General features: G+C 56.0%; 1 protein-coding gene across 6 annotated transcripts in view; it reads left to right on the forward strand.

Annotated features, from left to right (window-relative positions):
- The window catches only part of MYRF (myelin regulatory factor), a 63,039-nt gene that overhangs the window by 40,280 nt on the left and 5,675 nt on the right, over positions 1 to 17,084 (forward strand). For 5 of the 6 annotated variants that reach the window (XM_075755510.1, XM_075755514.1, XM_075755511.1 and 2 more), the window contains 15 exons: positions 5,072 to 5,267; positions 5,693 to 5,769; positions 6,054 to 6,164; positions 6,500 to 6,590; positions 8,161 to 8,361; positions 9,030 to 9,138; positions 9,579 to 9,688; positions 10,874 to 11,034; positions 11,544 to 11,616; positions 11,914 to 12,002; positions 12,180 to 12,248; positions 14,820 to 14,905; positions 15,138 to 15,299; positions 16,087 to 16,380; positions 16,970 to 17,057. In XM_075755510.1, coding sequence (XP_075611625.1) covers positions 5,072 to 5,267; positions 5,693 to 5,769; positions 6,054 to 6,164; positions 6,500 to 6,590; positions 8,161 to 8,361; positions 9,030 to 9,138; positions 9,579 to 9,688; positions 10,874 to 11,034; positions 11,544 to 11,616; positions 11,914 to 12,002; positions 12,180 to 12,248; positions 14,820 to 14,905; positions 15,138 to 15,299; positions 16,087 to 16,380; positions 16,970 to 17,057 — 1,917 coding nt within the window. The remainder of the gene's footprint in view (positions 1 to 5,071; positions 5,268 to 5,692; positions 5,770 to 6,053; positions 6,165 to 6,499; positions 6,591 to 8,160; positions 8,362 to 9,029; positions 9,139 to 9,578; positions 9,689 to 10,873; positions 11,035 to 11,543; positions 11,617 to 11,913; positions 12,003 to 12,179; positions 12,249 to 14,819; positions 14,906 to 15,137; positions 15,300 to 16,086; positions 16,381 to 16,969; positions 17,058 to 17,084) is intronic. The other variant, XM_075755512.1, reaches the window with a different exon arrangement.

The raw sequence follows: 17,084 nt of genomic DNA on the forward strand, positions 1-17,084 counted from the left end.
AGAAAGCCAGTCCAGTGGTTAGTGCTGCACAGGAGAGACCCAGCTCTGCTCCTGCGTCTGGGCATGACGCTTTCTGTTGGGACGATTGCTTTGTCAGCACTTTATTTCATGTCTTTTTGAACCTATACAGAATAGTTTATGCCGGTGCCTGTGGATTTATGGGTAACGTTCTATGCTAAGTATAATCTTACACGGCAAAAAAATACAACTAAATGATATCCCGTGTTCTCCTCCTCTCGCACACACAAAATTAGGTCCCTTAGCATAGGATCGTAGAACCCTTTAGGTCTTGGAAAAGACCTTTAAGATCATCGAGTCCACTCGTAACCGTTGCTAGAAGGTTTTGTTCCTCAGAAGAGCTTCCTGCTATAGTTTGTGATGATCAATAGCCCAGTGAGAGTTTCTTCCAGCTTCTATCAGCACCGTTCAAACCTGTTTAACAGCTCTATTTCCTTACGCGGTGAGTATAGCTGTCATGTCAGATCATATTTGTATCTCGTGCCTGTGAATAAGTGGAAAATTTCATCTCTGTTCAGTCATTTTCCTGGCAGAAAGCTGCAGAGTAGGAGTCCTTCAACTATTTCTCTTTTTCTGCTGTTCTGGGCTGTATCTTGGAGCTTGGCTCCTTCTCAGCCATTGCCGTGGCTCAGTGAGATGGGGACAGCACAGGAGGGATCTGAACCGGTTCTGCAGTTCCTAAATAACTTTTCTGCCTTCTAAGAGACCTGTACAGGGAATTTTGTTGTGTGAACGGCAGCGGATTTCCCATCCCCAGGCGGGCGTGGGGAAGGGGAGCAGCCCTGCAGCAGCCCTCTCTGCCAGGAGAAGAGCAAAGGGAAGCCGGGCTCATCTGAACTTACCCGGGTTTAGTTTTGGCACAGATTTCCTAGAATTCGGCTGGATTGAGGAAACGGAGGAAAGGGGAAGGAAGGGAAGGTCCCTGCATGGATTCAAGTGGAGATGCCTGTGTCTCTGTCTTGGCTTGCTGGGCTTGTGTCTCGGGCTTTGCTTATGTGGGCTGAGGAATCTGTGTTGGTTGAAGGAGACCGAAGTCTGTGGATTAGTTTTATTGATAATATGCTTCTTCTTGGCCTTTTACACTGCTTTTGTGGTTTCAGCCTCACAGAACCTTCAAAAGGGTTAGGTGGTTTCCAGCGGCGGTGCCGAAGAGGCCTGGAACCAGGCAGTTCCCTAATTTACTCCTGGGAGCAGGAGTAATTCATCTCCCTGACAGCATGCTCTGATAAATGCCAGCAGGCTCCCTCCTCCCTCTCCCCATTTGTTTACAGCTTGAGGTAAGGCAGCTGGCGAAGGGCAGTGCAGCGCTCGACAGAAACGTTTCCATGCTGAGGCCAGACCCTCTCTGCTCTGACCCTGGGAACCGGGCTGGTGCCCTTCTCTTCCCATCGAGCAAACTGGTGCTCTCCATGCACTCTCCTCTGAAGCTCAGGTCTGCGGGCTAAACCTGAGCTTTCAGGCTTGCACTCCTTGGTTGGAAGACATGTCCTTATAAACGGCACCAAACCTGACCTTGCTGCAGATCCTGGATCTCACCAGAGGGACGGAGACCAGTGTGACCAGTGTGACCAGTGGTCCACTCCTGATGGATGTGTTTTGGGTTAGGTGACACAGCGTGTTGGACCTGTTGGCCAGCTTGGCCGATCCCATGGTGATGGATCACTGAGGTCTTGCCCTCTCGTGCCGTGAGTGTATCTATCTCAGGCAGCTGAAGGGACCACGTACGATGCTGAGCCCTGGACGCACCGGTGGGGTTGTGTCAGTCTAACGTGGACTGGGCGAGATGGCAGCATCATGCTGCAGGTTCTTATCCTCCATCCTAGTGTTTTTATCTGGAAAAGAAACAAAGCATGGACTGCATGGAATTAGTGAGCCATCCTTGAATTAGGGGGTCTCCAGACGTTGTGTCTTCTTAGGAGTGGTTGAGATGTTGGGGAACCTGGAAGGAAGGAGGAGAGGAATGGGGAAGATTTTTCTTCTGGAGAGGAAACAGTTGAGGCATGGGAGCATCCCTCTGACAATCCTGCTCTCGTCCACAGACCCCCGTACAGTTCCCTTGTTATCACATTTCTCCTTGCAGCGCCTTTCCCTTTGCTGTGCACTTTGATGCGGAGGGCGGGGGTGCTCCTTGCTCCTCTAAGTGTGGATGCCAGACGTGGCTGTGGGGAGTTTCTAACCTCTCACCCTCGCTCAGATCAGGAGAAACCTCCTCTCCTCTGATCCTGGCCGCCTAAGTCCTGCCTTAATCTGCTTTTGTCAGTGAGGGCATTTTGGCTAAAATAATCCATTTGACCCCAGACCTTTTATTCCTGACGCTTTGCCCTCTGACTCCTGCACTCTCCCTGGGAAAAGCCAGGATGGTTTTGGCTACCCCTGGGCTGTAGGCTTCTCAGCAGCTGGTGTCATCCCTAATCCCAGGAACCGCTTCTGCCTCGGGGTCACCTGCCCTTCCTTCTCCTACCACCCCATTGATGGCAGCCATCCGTCCCAAGAGCACGTCTCAGGAGGGGCACGCTGCCCGAGGGCTGGGTCCGCAGCAGGGGTTGGTGACTCTGAGGTCTCTGTGGGTTAAGATGGAAGGGAGGATTTTTATTTTATAAGTGTCACCCTCAGGTGGTGATGTCCCCGTACCACGTGGCAGTGGGGGGGGTGTGTGTGTGTCGTTTGCTGCTTCCTAGTGGGATTTACAACGTGAGAGTGGGGGGAAAAAAAAAAAAAGCACGGGAATAGGAGATTCAGGGAGCAGCCCGTCCTGCAAGGGGGGTGATCTGAGAGCAGCTCCTTGGCTCAGCCAGAAGTGATGGGCTGAAGGCAGAGGGAGATCCCTGCCCCTCCGATACCTGGAAAGCAGCTTCTTGCCTCCGATCTAACCCAGCACGGGGATCCTGCTTCGGGGGGATGCACCGGCCACAGCCACCGGGAAAACTCAGAGAAAAGGAGCCTCTGAGAAGGGGGCTCTGGAGGGACCAGAGGAAGGGGAGCCTGACTGCCTCCCTTCTCTCAACACGTATGTTTAGCAGCCATCGGTTTGAATGACGTTAACCAGAGCGTGTTTTGGAAGCAGCCGTGGTTTGGAAGTTCAGTCAGTCCCTCCCTCTCTTCTGCGTTTTCTATTAAAAACCAGTGGGGAATGCTTTGGGGGTCCTGGGCAGAGGTGGGTCTCGGTGAAAGCAATTGGGAAGGGCACCAGCACCCCTGGGGTGAGCGTGGAGGGCGGTGATCGGGCCAGCCCAAGCCACGGCTCCCCAACGAGAAGAGCCAGATGGAGAATTCGGGGCTGAGGCTGGGAGGAGGGTGAGAGCACAGGGGAATTCCTCTCGTGCTTCTGGGCTAAGGTAGTGCTCTGCTCCCACCGTCTGGTTTGTGTTCGGGGCAGGGCAGCCCCGGGTCCCTCGGGTGCAAGAAATGAGTAGTAGTTGCTCATGGTCATCCCAGCATTATTCATGGCTGCCTGGAAGCACCCGCAGGTTTCATCCACGTTAACCCTTCAAATGTGCGTGGGGGGAGAACGGCTGTCTTCCCAGAAGAAAGGAGGTGGCCAGCCCAGGGACACCGGGGAACAAGAGTGACCCTTCCATATTTCCTGCTTCCCGGAGACTGCTGCGGTCTGCCTCGCCCATCGCTGTCAGTCTGTCCACCTCCCCTCCCGTTGCTCTGGGCAGGATCCGTCCGTCTGTCTGTATTTAAGAACTGGAGGTGGAAGTCAGAGCTGGTTTGCTCTTGTGGAAGAGCGCTCCGTAATTTTTAAGTCTGATGTCAAAGGCCGAGCTCCCCTTTACCTCATCCATAGTTCTTTAATTAAAAACAATGAGATTTTGGTGTTCTGCTAGAACCGCTTGATGGGAAGGCATCTCCTTCCCCGCTGCGTAGGGCAGGCAGCGCCCCGGGGGCCCACCAGCCCAGGTCTGGGGTTTTGGATGATGAGAGAAAGGGGACTTGCTGCAAAGGCCACATATTTCCCTCATTCCCATGGTAACCAGCCCATTAAGGAGATGTAGATTAAACCTCCCCAGCTGGTGTGTGTTCATCGGGCAGCCAGGGCCCCCTCCTCCTCCTCCTCTGGACCTGCCCGCTGGAAGCTGGAAGCTTTTCCCAGCAGCCGGAGCAGGTGGTTGTGATTTCGGCAGGAATCCGACACGCAGGCGGTACCGCCTGGTAGCAGGGCCAGCACAGGTAACATCAGGAATGCAACGGGTGAAGCGAGCGGAGGTGTGGGACCCTCCCTCCCAGGTCAAACCGAGCTGCTTGTCCCAGCGAGAAGCTCTCAAGGGTCTGCTCCGGGCTTTGGGCAGGCTGTGGAGCTTGGTATCTCCAGTGTGTTGAGCCAGGGCTAAGCAGCTGTGCTTTTTAGGAGCAGCACTCAGAAAGGAGACACTAGCCTGTTGTGGCTCGTATTATACTATGTTTATAGTATTAGTACTATAGTGTAGCATATAGAAGGGTGGTTGTCCCAGCATCTTCATCAAATCCTAGTCATAGGAACCATATTTCTTTCCAGTTGAAGACCCACCTAAAGCAAAACTTGCACCTTCGAGGAGATATGGACCTTCTCTGAACTCTCAGCCTTGCGCAGCAGGATGAGTTGCTGCGAGGGCTTGGGCAAGGTGTTGGGTTCATGTCAGGCAGCACCCGCCTGTGCCGGTCAGCCCTGTGGGCACCAAGACCAGCGTTGGTGCAGGGCAGGAGGGATGGCTTCAGAGGCTGTGTCTTTTGCCCCAACACAACTCTCCTTCCCCTCCCACATGCCTGCTGTACCCCAGGATTATTTTGTGGCTGTATGTGTTGAGTAGAGGTGGCCTTCACAGTCTGCGTTGAGGTGGGGCTGTTCATGATGCAGTCTCCGTTTAAGTGTGGTGGGACATGGAGGTGAGCTCCGCCATCCCGGTGGGGTGGTTCCTGTGCATCCGCACCCCGGGACGTGGCCACGTACCATGCCGTAAGGACCCCTCATTGTGTCTGCTTCTGGGTGTGTGGTTCATCCTTCTCCCCGCAAGCGTGAGCCTCTCGAGGTGCGCGCAGGGCTCTGGTCTAACGCCTGCTGCCTTTTCCACAGCCCGATGCTCACGTACCGCGTCGATGCTGACAAGGGGTTCAACTTCTCAGTGGGTGACGATGCCTTTGTGTGCCAGAAGAAGAATCACTTCCAGGTCACGGTCTACATCGGCATGCTTGGAGATCCCAAGTATGTGAAGACCCCCGAGGGCCTGAAACCCTTAGAGTGCTTCTACCTGAAGCTGCACGGAGTGAAGGCAAGCGGGAGCTAAGGGCCAGCAGTGAATCCAGCAGGGAGAAGGGGTGCTGGGCAGGTGGCTGGGATCAGGCAACACCATATCTTCATGCACTAAGTCATAGAGGAGCGTGTAGGAGAGTGCTGAAGGCCAGAACAAGGCAGATCTTGAAATATGAGTCCTAAGATGGACTCAGTCACTGCCTGGGTGTCTTCAGGGCTGCTTCTCACTCATCTTTGACTCCAGAGGCACTTTGGGAAGATCCTTTCACCCTCAACCCCCTCTTGGACAATGACCACACTCAAGTTGGGTGTTGCAGGTTGTTGTACTGTGCCATAGGAGGCTGGGCAGACAGCTGGCCCGTGCAGAGGCTGGGGAGAAGGCGGTGGGAAGGGGAAGGTCTCAGCTTTCTGCTCTTTGTCACGTGCCCAAATCTTTCTCTCCAGCTAGAGGCCTTGAACCAGTCGATCAATATTGAGCAGTCGCAGTCCGACCGCAGCAAACGGCCCTTCAACCCCGTCACGTGAGTATTGCCCGGGGTGCGTTCGCGTGGGGAATAAGCAGTAGCAGGAGACGGTGGGGAAAGGGGCCGAGTCGGAGGTCTCAGGATAGTACTGCGGATGTTGTACTCTCCATTTTTTTTCCTCTGTTTCCCACAGCAAAGTTTTCCTCCCTTTACATCCCCTCCTCTGCTCTGTGCCCAGTTCATAGACCTGTCTTGGTGGAGCAGGCCAGGAGATGGCCATTCCCCAAAGAACCTCCTCTCCAGCGGTATCCTCACTCGCTCCTCTGTTTTCCTTTCCTCAGGGTCAACCTGCCTCCAGAGCAGGTCACCAAAGTCACCGTGGGGCGGCTGCACTTCAGCGAGACCACAGCCAACAACATGCGGAAGAAAGGCAAACCCAACCCAGACCAGAGGTGAGGAGCACAGATGTCTTCTCCTAAGCCGTTCTGAGCACTCAAAGCCTGTGGATGTGCCAGTCCCTGGGTTGGGAAGCGTGGCTGGAGGGAGGGGGACATGGGGGGGCAGGTCCTGAATTGGCCGTCCTTGTCTGCGTGGAGGAAAGGAGGAGTCTGCTGTGGCCACAAGAAGGGTCTCCCCCACTCTCTGAGGGGTTGGGGACAGTGCCTGTGCCCCACAGCACAAGGAGAAGGGACGTACCAAGCCCACCATGACAGCTTGGTGCCTCAGCCTCCGAGGGGAAGCAGACTCAGCGCAGGATGGCACCCTGATCTCTCTCCCCTCTTGGCAGGTATTTCATGCTGGTGGTAGCCTTGCAGGCACACGCGCAGAACCAGAACTACACGCTCGCAGCCCACATCTCCGAGCGCATCATTGTCAGAGTAAGTCCCTTTCTTCTCCCTCAGCCTGTGCAGGTGCCCCACAGTCCTTTGCTGGATGTCCTGGGCAATCCTGCCTTCCTCTGCCTTTTCAGTGCTTTCCCCACCTTCTCCAAACTCTCACTGCCTTGTTTCCAGCTATCCCCGTCTGTGCCAGGGTTCTGGCTCCAGCCTTCCCACACCTCCTTAGTCAGAGCAGCCTCAGGGCATGAACGAACCTGTTGCAGGACAGGGAAGGCATCCCCTTCTCCCAAGGCTGGACCAGCATCCAGGGTAGAGCTTTTGGAAGTGAGGGAACGGTGGTTTTGGGACTCTGCAGCAGGGACAAAGCCTCCAGGTGCAGGAAGACCGGGTAGCACCTTTTGCACGTGCTAAGGCAGCAGTGCTCAAATGCAGAGGAGCAGGAAGAGATAGGCACCATCCCCAGACTCTCCTGGGGCTTTGTTAGAGCACTCAACTGTGGAACACGAGGGCAGGGCGTAAAACACAAACAGAGGGACCTGAGTCTGCAGGCAAGTAAGTCCACGATGAATTATGCAGACTCCAGGGTGCCCAGTGCAGAACTGCAGGTCACGGAACCACAGCAGCAGGGCAGAACCCTGGGATTTGGGACCCAGGAGCAACACCCGTGTCACTTGTGGTCTCCTCCTGCTGTCCTGTGTGGTTCTGGTTGGGGTTGTTGGAACAGCTCTGAAAGCTGAGATAACGGACAGCTCAGGAAAGCAAGGATATTCCTCCAGGGAGAGGAGCAGAGCAGACATAGCCTCAGTTCCTGTGGAGAGAGGCTTAGACAGGGCCGGGAGAGGAATGCCAAGGCTGCCTCTGCTGTAAGGGCAGGCTGGGATCTGTTCCCAGGGCTGGCAGTAGATCCCCGCCACTTCGCCTTGTGCTGCTGCGAAGCTCTGTCTCGCACCTCCGTGGCCTTGCTTGTCCTGCGCCGGCTCTGCCCTGCCTGTCCAGCTCCCTGCTGTCCCTCCTGCGAAGCTGGGGCTGCCACGGCTCAGCCCCGAGGTCTTCCCGAGGCTGTAATTCAGTGCGCTGCAGACTGGAGAGGGCATCCGCACCAGGATCTTCTCACCTGGACTGTTCATCCCAAAAGCCCCCCTCCCACTTCTCAGGCTACCGAGATGAACGTGCCCCAGTTTCAGCTGAGATCTTCCCTGTCCCCGTTTCCCTTCTGTGGAGCAAGGACAGCGCTGCGCCATCAGGGTGCTTCTGCTTATGCCAAGCTTTGTTTCGTGGCTGTTTCCCACTCAAACTAACGGGCATGGTGCTGCAGTATGGTGCCTGGCACTGTCCAGGCCACCGCAGCAGCTTGGGGCTGTCTGACGTCCATCTGTTGCTCGTGGCATCTCCTGCTATATAGTCCCTCTGATGCCTGCGTGGAGCGATGGGTCTGTGGGGCTCTCCCGACATCCTCGCTCTGTCTACATCTCATAGAATCTTTAAGGGTTGGAAAAGACCTCTAAGATCATCAAGTCCAACCATCAAGTGCCTCTGCTCAGCAGTGCCACGTTTGTCTCCTTGGTTTTGCTACTGCTGCTTTTCAATCCCCACTTTCCCGTCTCTCCAGGCCTCCAACCCTGGCCAGTTTGAGAGCGACAGCGATGTCCTCTGGCAGCGGGCACAGCTCCCTGATACTGTTTTTCACCACGGCCGGGTTGGCATCAACACGGACCGCCCCGATGAAGCCCTCGTGGTCCATGGCAATGTGAAGGTCATGGGTTCGCTGATGCACCCTTCAGATGTCCGAGTGAAGGAGGACATCCAGGAGGTAAGAGCCAGGCAAACCAGGGGAGGTTTGGGGTGATGGGGGATCTGAAGAGGCACCGCAGAACGTGTGAGTGTCCCGGAGCCTGTTTCAGCTGCTGATTTTGACACAGTCCTTATGGGCACCCCGAGCTCCTGTTGACCAGACGGGAAGTGCCTTAGAAGTCTGTCCATCCCTGTCTGTCCCAAACACAGCCCGCCCACCGTGTCTTAGGCAATATTGACTCTTCCACGGTTAGCCAAAACTAGCAAATCCAGGTGTTACAAACCTGGAAAGAGGCAAGTACGTCAGATAGCACACCGGGGCTTGCCAGAGCCTGGCTGAGAGGCTCGGCTCTGCTCGGAAGTCTTCTCAGCTGGATGTGCCTGTCCAGAAAAGCTAGGTACAGTCACATCTCATTTTATGAGAACTGCCTCTGCCCTGTGCTTGGTTGTGCAATGGGACTCCATCTCCTCCTGGCTTCGCCACCCAAGGAGCTGGAGGTTTACCCCAGTGCAAATGCTGTTTGTCCTCACGACTGAGCTGAGCAGGGTTCGGGGCTGTCTCCTGAAGCGCTGTCTCGCAAAGGGATTACCGTGAGCCGTAGTGGGTGTTGCTGCTTGGGGCCAGAGTCATGGGAACTTAAGAAGCAGCACCCCGCTTAGGAGCTGCATGTGTCTGTTTTGTCCCAGGTGGACACCACAGAGCAGCTGAAGAGGATCTCCCGTATGCGGCTAGTACACTACAACTACAAGCCCGAATTTGCGGCCACGGTGGGCATTGACAACACCTCTGAGACAGGTACGCGCCCTACGTCACACCACGGTGACCCGTTTGCGTCTGCAGCGTTGGACCTCGCGTTCTGCAACCCACAGTGGCATTTTGTTTGTGGTGCCAAGCTTCTCCAAGTACCCACCTCTCTCCAGGGGTACACAGGGAGCCTGGGCATGGGTGCACGCTACAGCGGGGTGATGCCAATACCCCTGTCCACGTAATCTGGGAACCAGCCTTGTCTGAACAGCCTCTGTTCTGCTGTTGCTGAGCCTGTATGGGCTGGCCAGACCATGGGGCCTCCAACGAGCTCTGCCTGGCCCTGTACGGGCCGGGGTGAGGGCAGGACAGCCCTTGTGTCCTCTGCAGTGAACAGGGTTCCTGCCAACAACCGCATGGGCCAGAGAAAAAGCTGTAGCAGGAGGAGCCCTGCCCAGACCACCTTGACCCACTGTGCTGTTTCCACGCAGGCGTCATTGCTCAAGAGGTAAAGGAGATCCTCCCCGAAGCTGTGAAGGACACTGGGGACCTGGTTTTTTCCAATGGGAAGACCCTTGAGAACTTCCTGGTGGTGAACAAGGTTGGTGGCAGGCAGGAGGGGCCAGGGAGCCTGGGGGAGGCTGTTGAACCTGGCTCAAGGGAGTGGTGGAGCTGGAAATGGAAGAAGGGGAAACTGTGATGCCCGGGAAATGCTTCTAGGCCAACACCACCCATATGAGTTTCAGACCTGGCTGGTCTTTCAGATGTCAGGAGCAGCCCTGGGTGGATGGCAGACATCAGCGGGGAGGAACTAGCCTGATGTTGGTGAAAGTTGGCAGCATCTCCCTCAGGAAGGGCTCCTTGTTGGCAGCTGCCTGTAGGGAGGCTCTTAGTCATAATCTCTCCCTTCTAGATAAGATAAGGTGGTTATGTCAGGATAACCCGGAGCACCCGGCTGCCTGACCTTTCTGTAACCTGCAGCAGCCCGTTTGCTGCTCTGGCCGTTGAGGGGACAGCCTCCCATAGCACACACCGAGGGGACAGCCCCCAGAGCTGCCAGCTCTCTCCTGCATCGCTCTGTCCGGAGCAGGAATGGCCAGGACTGACCTTAGTGCCTTGTTTCTCCTTTGGGGAAGCCTAGATCCCTGCTAGTTACATCACCAGCTAGCAGTAGCTATGACCGTGACCTTTTCCGTCCCACCTGCACATGGCCAGGCCGTTGCCATCCCCTTGCCTCCTCCACGGGCCGCAGCCCAGCGTCAGCCCTCCAACGGGAGCCGGTGCACGCTGCAGAACAGCCTGTCACGGCAAGCTGGGTGGGCTGCTCTAGCTGTTGGGTGACACTGGAGCTGCAGAACTCCCAGAGCTTGTGCTGTAGAGTGAGAGGCAGACTTGGAGGGCTGGGGAGGGGCAGGGAAAGGGGTAGGGGTGATGCCACAGCACCAACAGCAATATGCGGGCTCCTGATTGGAGGTGAAGACTTTGTGTCTGTCCTTTGTGACTGAGAAAGACTCTGGGTTAGCACCAGCAGGAGAGTTCTCCGGGATCCTGTGCTGACATTTATTGTTTTGGTTGGGTTCAAAGAGAATATCTCTTGTTCTTGCATCCAGGGGCTGTAGAGATCTAGATGTGCCATGTTGGGTGATTCCCTGCCCGCAGCGCTGGGTGTTGTGTCACCTTTCCCCTGGGGTGGAGGGCATGGGAGAGCAGTCAAGAGCGGCCAGGTCCAGGGCAGGGGAGCAGGGGTGCCTCCACTTGCCAGGCCACTCAGCCTGTTCCCCTGCAGGAACGCATCTTCATGGAGAACGTGGGAGCCGTGAAGGAGCTGTGCAAACTGACAGACAACCTGGAGACCCGCATTGATGAGCTGGAGAGGTGGAGTCACAAGCTGGCCAAGCTCAAGCGGCTGGACAGCATGAAGTCAACCGTGAGCTCTGGGGCGTTCAGGTACGGGCATGCTGAGGGCACAGGAGCCAGAAGGGATCTCTCCTTTTGATCCCTGGCAGCTCTGAGTGACAGCTCGGTTTGGGAAAGGGGAGATGGGCAGGAGTGGTGGGGTGTTGGCGGTTGTCATTTGCCCTGGGGTAGATTCAAGGAGCTGAGATTGGTGAGACAGGTCTGGCACACACGTACCAACCTCCTGCTCTCAGACCAGCCCCCCAAAAAAATCCCACTAGGAAATTGTCTCTGTGTTTCCCTAGAGTAAATGAGTGGCTTTCTCAGGGCAAAGAGTTTCTCCTGCTTCCAAAATCATCATGCTGACCCTGGGCAGCTTATGCAGGTTTTGGGGCAGAACTCAGGCTCCGGACCAGCACTGCACCTACCCACAACTCGAGTGACAAGGATACGTGACTGTCATGCCACGCGGTTTCCTCCCCAAGCAGAGAATCACATTTTTTGCCTGGGAATTGCTGCTCCCTGCGCAGCTCAGCTCCATTCCCCCTTTCTCCTTGCAGCCAAACAGGAAGCCAGTTCAGCCGCGCGGGAAGCGTGCCCCACAAAAAGAGGCCCCACAAAGTAGCCAGCAAGGTAAGGGACCCGCTCCCAAAGGATCGGCGCTGTGCAGATGGAGGTGGTTTGTCTGGGAATCGTCATCTGTGTGGTCCTCGTGTGTTTTCTTATACATGCTGCAGAGGGAGAACCCCTGTCTGCTCCCATTTCCATGATCTCTCCTTCCTTCTTGTCCATGCTTAATGAAGATGTTATCCGGCTTCTGCTCTGCAAAGGGTCAGGGCTTGCAGGGAAGCGGGACGAGAGCTTGGGATGGGCTGGGTGAGATCCGTACGTAAGGAGTTCTGAGCCGATCCGGGGTTTTTTCCCTTGCAGTCACCGTCGGTTGTCCCGGAACAGGCCTGCATCAGCCAGCGCTTCCTGCAGGGCACCATCATTGCCCTGGTCATCATCATGGCATTCAGGTGAGAAGGTCTCTCCGGCTCGCCGGTGTGGCCCACACCATCCGTGGGGTGTGCAGCGAGGGGCTGTGGCCCTACGGCTCCTTTCACGGTCTGAAATCCCTCAGCAGCAGATCAGTGCCACGGCGTGTCCCTTGCCCCGTGCCCGTCCTCAGCCCGTACCTCTCTGTGTCTTTCCAGTGTGGTGTCCATGTCCACGCTCTACGTGCTGAGCTTGCGCAGTGAAGAGGACCTCGTGGATATCGATGGGTAGGTGCTTCTGGGCTCTGCGGGAGGGATGTGGCGACTGGGGGAGTCCGAAATACAAAAAGCGGCCGCTGCGGGGTTATTGACCACGGTTCCAGTGGGTCAAGCTGTAAAGCCTACCAAACGCGTCCGCACGCCCAACTCCGATGTCAGTTAAATTATCTCGAGCAAGAAGTGAGGAACAGAGAAGAAAAAGGCAATATCCTGGTGTTTGGCTGCTCACGTACCCCCTCGTGACCGGTCTGAACGTTCTTTGGATGCCTCTTCAGCTGGACTAACAGAGCATCGTCCCACTGACTGCAGCGGGGCTGGACCAGTCTGTACTGGGCAAGGGTCCTCCTCTGCAAAGTGTCCCCAGAGCGGAGAGAGCCCCGAGGGAACGGCCCCCGCCCGGCGCACGGGCAGCCTGTGCTGGGCATTCGGTTCTGGCACACTTCACCCCTTCGGGAGCTCGCGTTACCGGATAATGAGTCTCTTTTTCTCTCTCTCTTTCCCCTGGCCTGTTTCTCTCCCTCCCGTTCTGGTTACAACCTTTCATCCAACCCATTTTCTTTCCACTTTGTCTTTAATTTTCCCGTTCTTGTCTTTTCATTTCCATTATCTTCCGTATCCTCTTTTGTCCCCCGCCATCCTCCTCATCTTCTACCGACCTGCCTTTTCTTCCCATCTCCCTTCGCTGCCCCGTAGCTCTTTTGCTGTGCCCACTGCCTGTCTCCTGGCCCTCTTTCGGCACAGGGGTCCTGGGGTTCCGGTCGCTCTATGTCCACGGTATGTTACTGTTTCATTATACTGTTATTTAATTGCTGCATCGCTACTCTCAATTCCTCCTCTTCCATCTGCAGCCCACAAGACCAAGAATCTTAAGCAAAATTGAAAGCAAAAAAGAGATATGAATATACTTCAGCAAGTGGGACTCCAGGAGGAAAGATTATGGACCCTGTCAGGAAGGGGAAATGAGGATTAGGAGATTGAAAAACCAATTAATCAAAGGCTAAATAAAGAAATTACATACTATGGGTAGAGCAGGAGCAGACAGTTCGAAAGGAGTGGAGGGAGTGTGTAAAACTGATGAAGGCTTTGAGGAATTAACCAAAAAGCTGTTCCGACCTTCTCTTTATGTGAGTAACTTTATTGTGGAGGGTCGCTCTCAAGTACAGGACAGGAAAAAAAACCCAAACCTAAATTATTTCTTTTTATGAGCCATCGCCGCTGGGAATGTTCGGAAAGGTACTGACACAGGGAAGGCTGGCTGAGTTACGCGTTAGGTGCAGACCTGCAAAGCCCCTCGGTTAACGGGATCTGCGGGGCTGCTGCACGATCCTTCCCTTCCCATCGGCACCCTTTGAACGAAACACCGCGTCAAGAGCAGGACAATTAATTTGTTCTTTCAAGAACTCCACATCAAAGTGATTCGCAGGTAGCTATTAAAGAAGTAATTGCTTGTGGGATGCAAGGAAAAGCCACGCATGGGAAGTGTTGAGGAACGCGAGGGATAGAAGGTTTTTGGCTGGGATGAAGGCGAGCTCCAGAGGCTGGTGCCCACATTCCCTCCAGGAGACCGGCCTTGCGTCTTCCTTCACCAGAAAAAGAAACACGCGTAATAAGATAAGCCTTGCAGGTGACAAAGTGGTATTTTGATTTCTCTAAACGACCGAAAGCTCCGTTTATCTTTGAGAAACCTTGAGCAGCGCTAAGGGGACAGGCAAGACAAAGGTACAGGACAAGCAAAATGTGGGCTGGATAAAACTGAACTGCTCCTCCGCCTGGGCAGGCTCTGGACAAGTAAAATCTTGAATATCTTTGTTAGGAGCTCGGTAAAAGAAATTCTGCTTGATGGGCAGCTACAGTGCGTGAAGGCGAGAGCCTTGGTTTATCCCATACCTCCGTAGGCAGCAGCTGGTGCCCAGAAGTGGTGTTGCTTTGGGCTTCTGTGCAGATGTGGGAGAAAACCAGCACCCGGCAGCGGTTCCTCCCCTTTCGCATCTGCCTTTCCTTCGGGAGATGCCTGCGGTGTCCTCAGCTCAGACCTTAGTAGCTTCAGTGAAACAACTGAAATTACGTGGGATGAATCTGGGTGGGATCGTGTGTGTTTCTGGAAAAACAAGATGAGGAATGGTCTGGCTCCAAGAGATAAAGGGCACCTCCCTTGGGGAAAGGGGAGTGCTTGGAGCCCGTTATGGGACCAGAGCACATAAATCCACCGCAGAGATCACTGTTGGAAATAAATCCACTGTGTACACCCTGTTCCACAGTGAGCACCGAGGGAGCGTTGCCGGTGTCCTCTGAACCAGCTGGGACACCCCTGCCAGACGTGGGACCGCCACGCGATCTGCTGTGGCATTTCCTAGCTCTCCTTGCTGTTTTCATGGCTTGCGTGCCTCTCTCCTGCCTTTCCTTTCCCAGATCACTCCAGCCTTTGCTCCCCCTCACCCTTGCGCTCTCCACGTCTGCTCTCGCTCCGTGTGCCTGGTCCCATCACCCCACTCGCTGCTGCAGCCGCTTCTCTCTTCACGTACAAGTGACGCAGTTGTACCCTGCGGGAGAGGTTCTCACCCGTGTTTTCCTGCGTTTCAGGTCAAGCCAGAACTTTGATAAAACGCAGATGGTGCGATCCACAGCTGCGTCGGACGGAGCCAGTGGCGGGACCCCCGCGCACCACGGTAGGTCGCGGCGTGGCAGAGGGCCTGGCAGACGTGTACGATGGTGGGTTGTGGTGCAGGGTGATGAACGTGGCCGCTCCTCTGTGTCAGGGGCTTGCTGGCAATGTGCTGTCTCTGTGTTGGGAGGTCCTGGGGCTCTCGTTCTGTGGAAGGGATGCCGGGGGCACTTGGGCTCCTGTTAGATGCCTCTCCCCTTGACTTACTCCACGTGTTCCTGCTGTTTGCCCTGCAGTCACAGAGGACACGCATGACTTAGTCTTGGGCTCACCAGGTCACAGCGTGCTAGCCTGCTTCAGCCCACCGTGTTTCTCCACGTGCTGTTCTGCTGCTCCCACCAACGTCTCCTCGGTCGCCCTCTCTGAGACCAGCCCCACTCATGCCGCTAACCGGACAGGTAAGTACCAGCCCAGGCACCCAGGAGGTGCTGGAACAACGCCGAGGTGTGTCTGTCCCACCATTGCATCACCTCAGATCCCCAGCCCCCCCCTCACCTCCTGTCCTTCCTCTGCACGTTATGAAAAGGAGGCACAGCCTGTCCTTCAAAATGTGCCCGGTTTCCTCCGCACCCGCTGTCCGATTTGAGACCCGCTCCTGGTTCAGACACCCGTGATCGTGCTGCCAGGGGTCACTGGGGGCTGGAAGGTCTTTGGAGCTGCCTGCTTTGCCAGCACAAATCACGAGAGGCTACGCCGGGCTGGCCAGCGTGCCCGAGCAGCGGTACCTTGCAGTCTGACCTCATTCCTCTGTTTGCTCCGAGCAGGGCTCTGGCAGGCCGGGAGGCGTGCTGCCCCTTGGTTGCCCAAGCAGGGCTTTTGCAAGCTCGCTTGCTCCATCATCGTCGCTGTTGCAGGAGGAACAGCACCTCGGGCAGTCACCGCAGAGCCCTAACGCCCCCGGAGTCGTGCCTTAACCTTGCCTTAAACCCCGAGCACAGGGCTGCGCCCCCACTTTGTCCCCGCAGCCTGCTCTAGCTTCCCTGTGCTGCGAGGATCCTGCCAGCCCCTTCAGGCACAGAGGCTGGGAAGCCTCAGCGGCTCACAGGGGGGAATTGGGGAGGTGACGCGGGGACAGGATGAAGCCGGAGCTGGTGGCTGGTCTCTCTGCACTGGCCTTGGAGGTCGGGAGTGCTGCCAGCCTCCCTCTGCCTCTCAGCATCACCTTTCTCTCCCTTTTCTTCCCAGACCAAAGTCAGACCTCACTCCTGCCAGTGACAAATATCAAAGCCAAATCCAGGGGCATCACTGGGAAAGCGACCTCCTACACCAAGTGGCCAAAGACACCTGACAGGTCTCAGAGCTTCGGCAGCCCCAATGCCAGCCCCTCCTCCCCCTTCACCCACATCCAGGGCAAATCCAAGTACATCTCCAACCTCTCGCTCTCCCGCAGCAACTCCCCGCTGGGGCAAGCCCGGCAGCAGCGCAGCGTCAAGCAGCCGGTGAGCGAGTGGCCCCGCACGGAGGATCCCGGCACGGATGGTAGGTGAACCCTTATCTCCTTCCCTCCCTGCAGCGGCACCGTGACCCTGGGTTCTCTCCTGGGGTATCCTCAACCAGCCGGGTCTCGTCTGTCCCGCACAGCTCTCGCTCTGTCCCCATCCTGCAGCTTGTTTGGCCCCCAGCTCTCCCAGTACAGCCAGATTCAGCCTCCAGCCCTGCCTTTCCTCCCTCGTGCTGCCCCGCGCTTTCTGGCCGTATTAGCCAGTTGCTAGTTCCCTTCTGAGGCTGCTGTACCGGCATCTCCGTTCTTACCCCCCATCTCGGCTTGCTCAGCCATTTCTAAGTGAGCTCTAGAGGAGGAAATGCACGGATTCAGTCAGGCTGGCAGCACAGAGAGAGGAGTGTCGATGACCGGCCATTGGCACGGTCTGGGGCACCCCTTCTTCTGGCTCTCTGTGCCTGGACATGGTGTCAGCGCAGTCCTGCAGCAATCTGACCCCCTCTCTGTTGGCAGGGTGATGAGGAAAGGTGGTCTCAGTGCCAGGCATCCCTTCTAGCCCATCTCGCTCAGGGTACCCCAGCTGCCATCCCTTTGCTGTTCCTAAATAACCTGTTCTCCCACCCGCAGGGCCAAGCCCAGCGCTGTATTCCATCCGGATCGTGGAGATCAATATGGCCATCCAGTCCCAGTACTGCGCGGCCGCCGACGCGTGCAGGTGAGCGAGGCAACGCCGGCTGCAGCA

Source organism: Balearica regulorum, chromosome 5 (genome assembly GCF_011004875.1).
Source record: "Balearica regulorum gibbericeps isolate bBalReg1 chromosome 5, bBalReg1.pri, whole genome shotgun sequence".
Taxonomy (NCBI): domain Eukaryota; kingdom Metazoa; phylum Chordata; class Aves; order Gruiformes; family Gruidae; genus Balearica; species Balearica regulorum.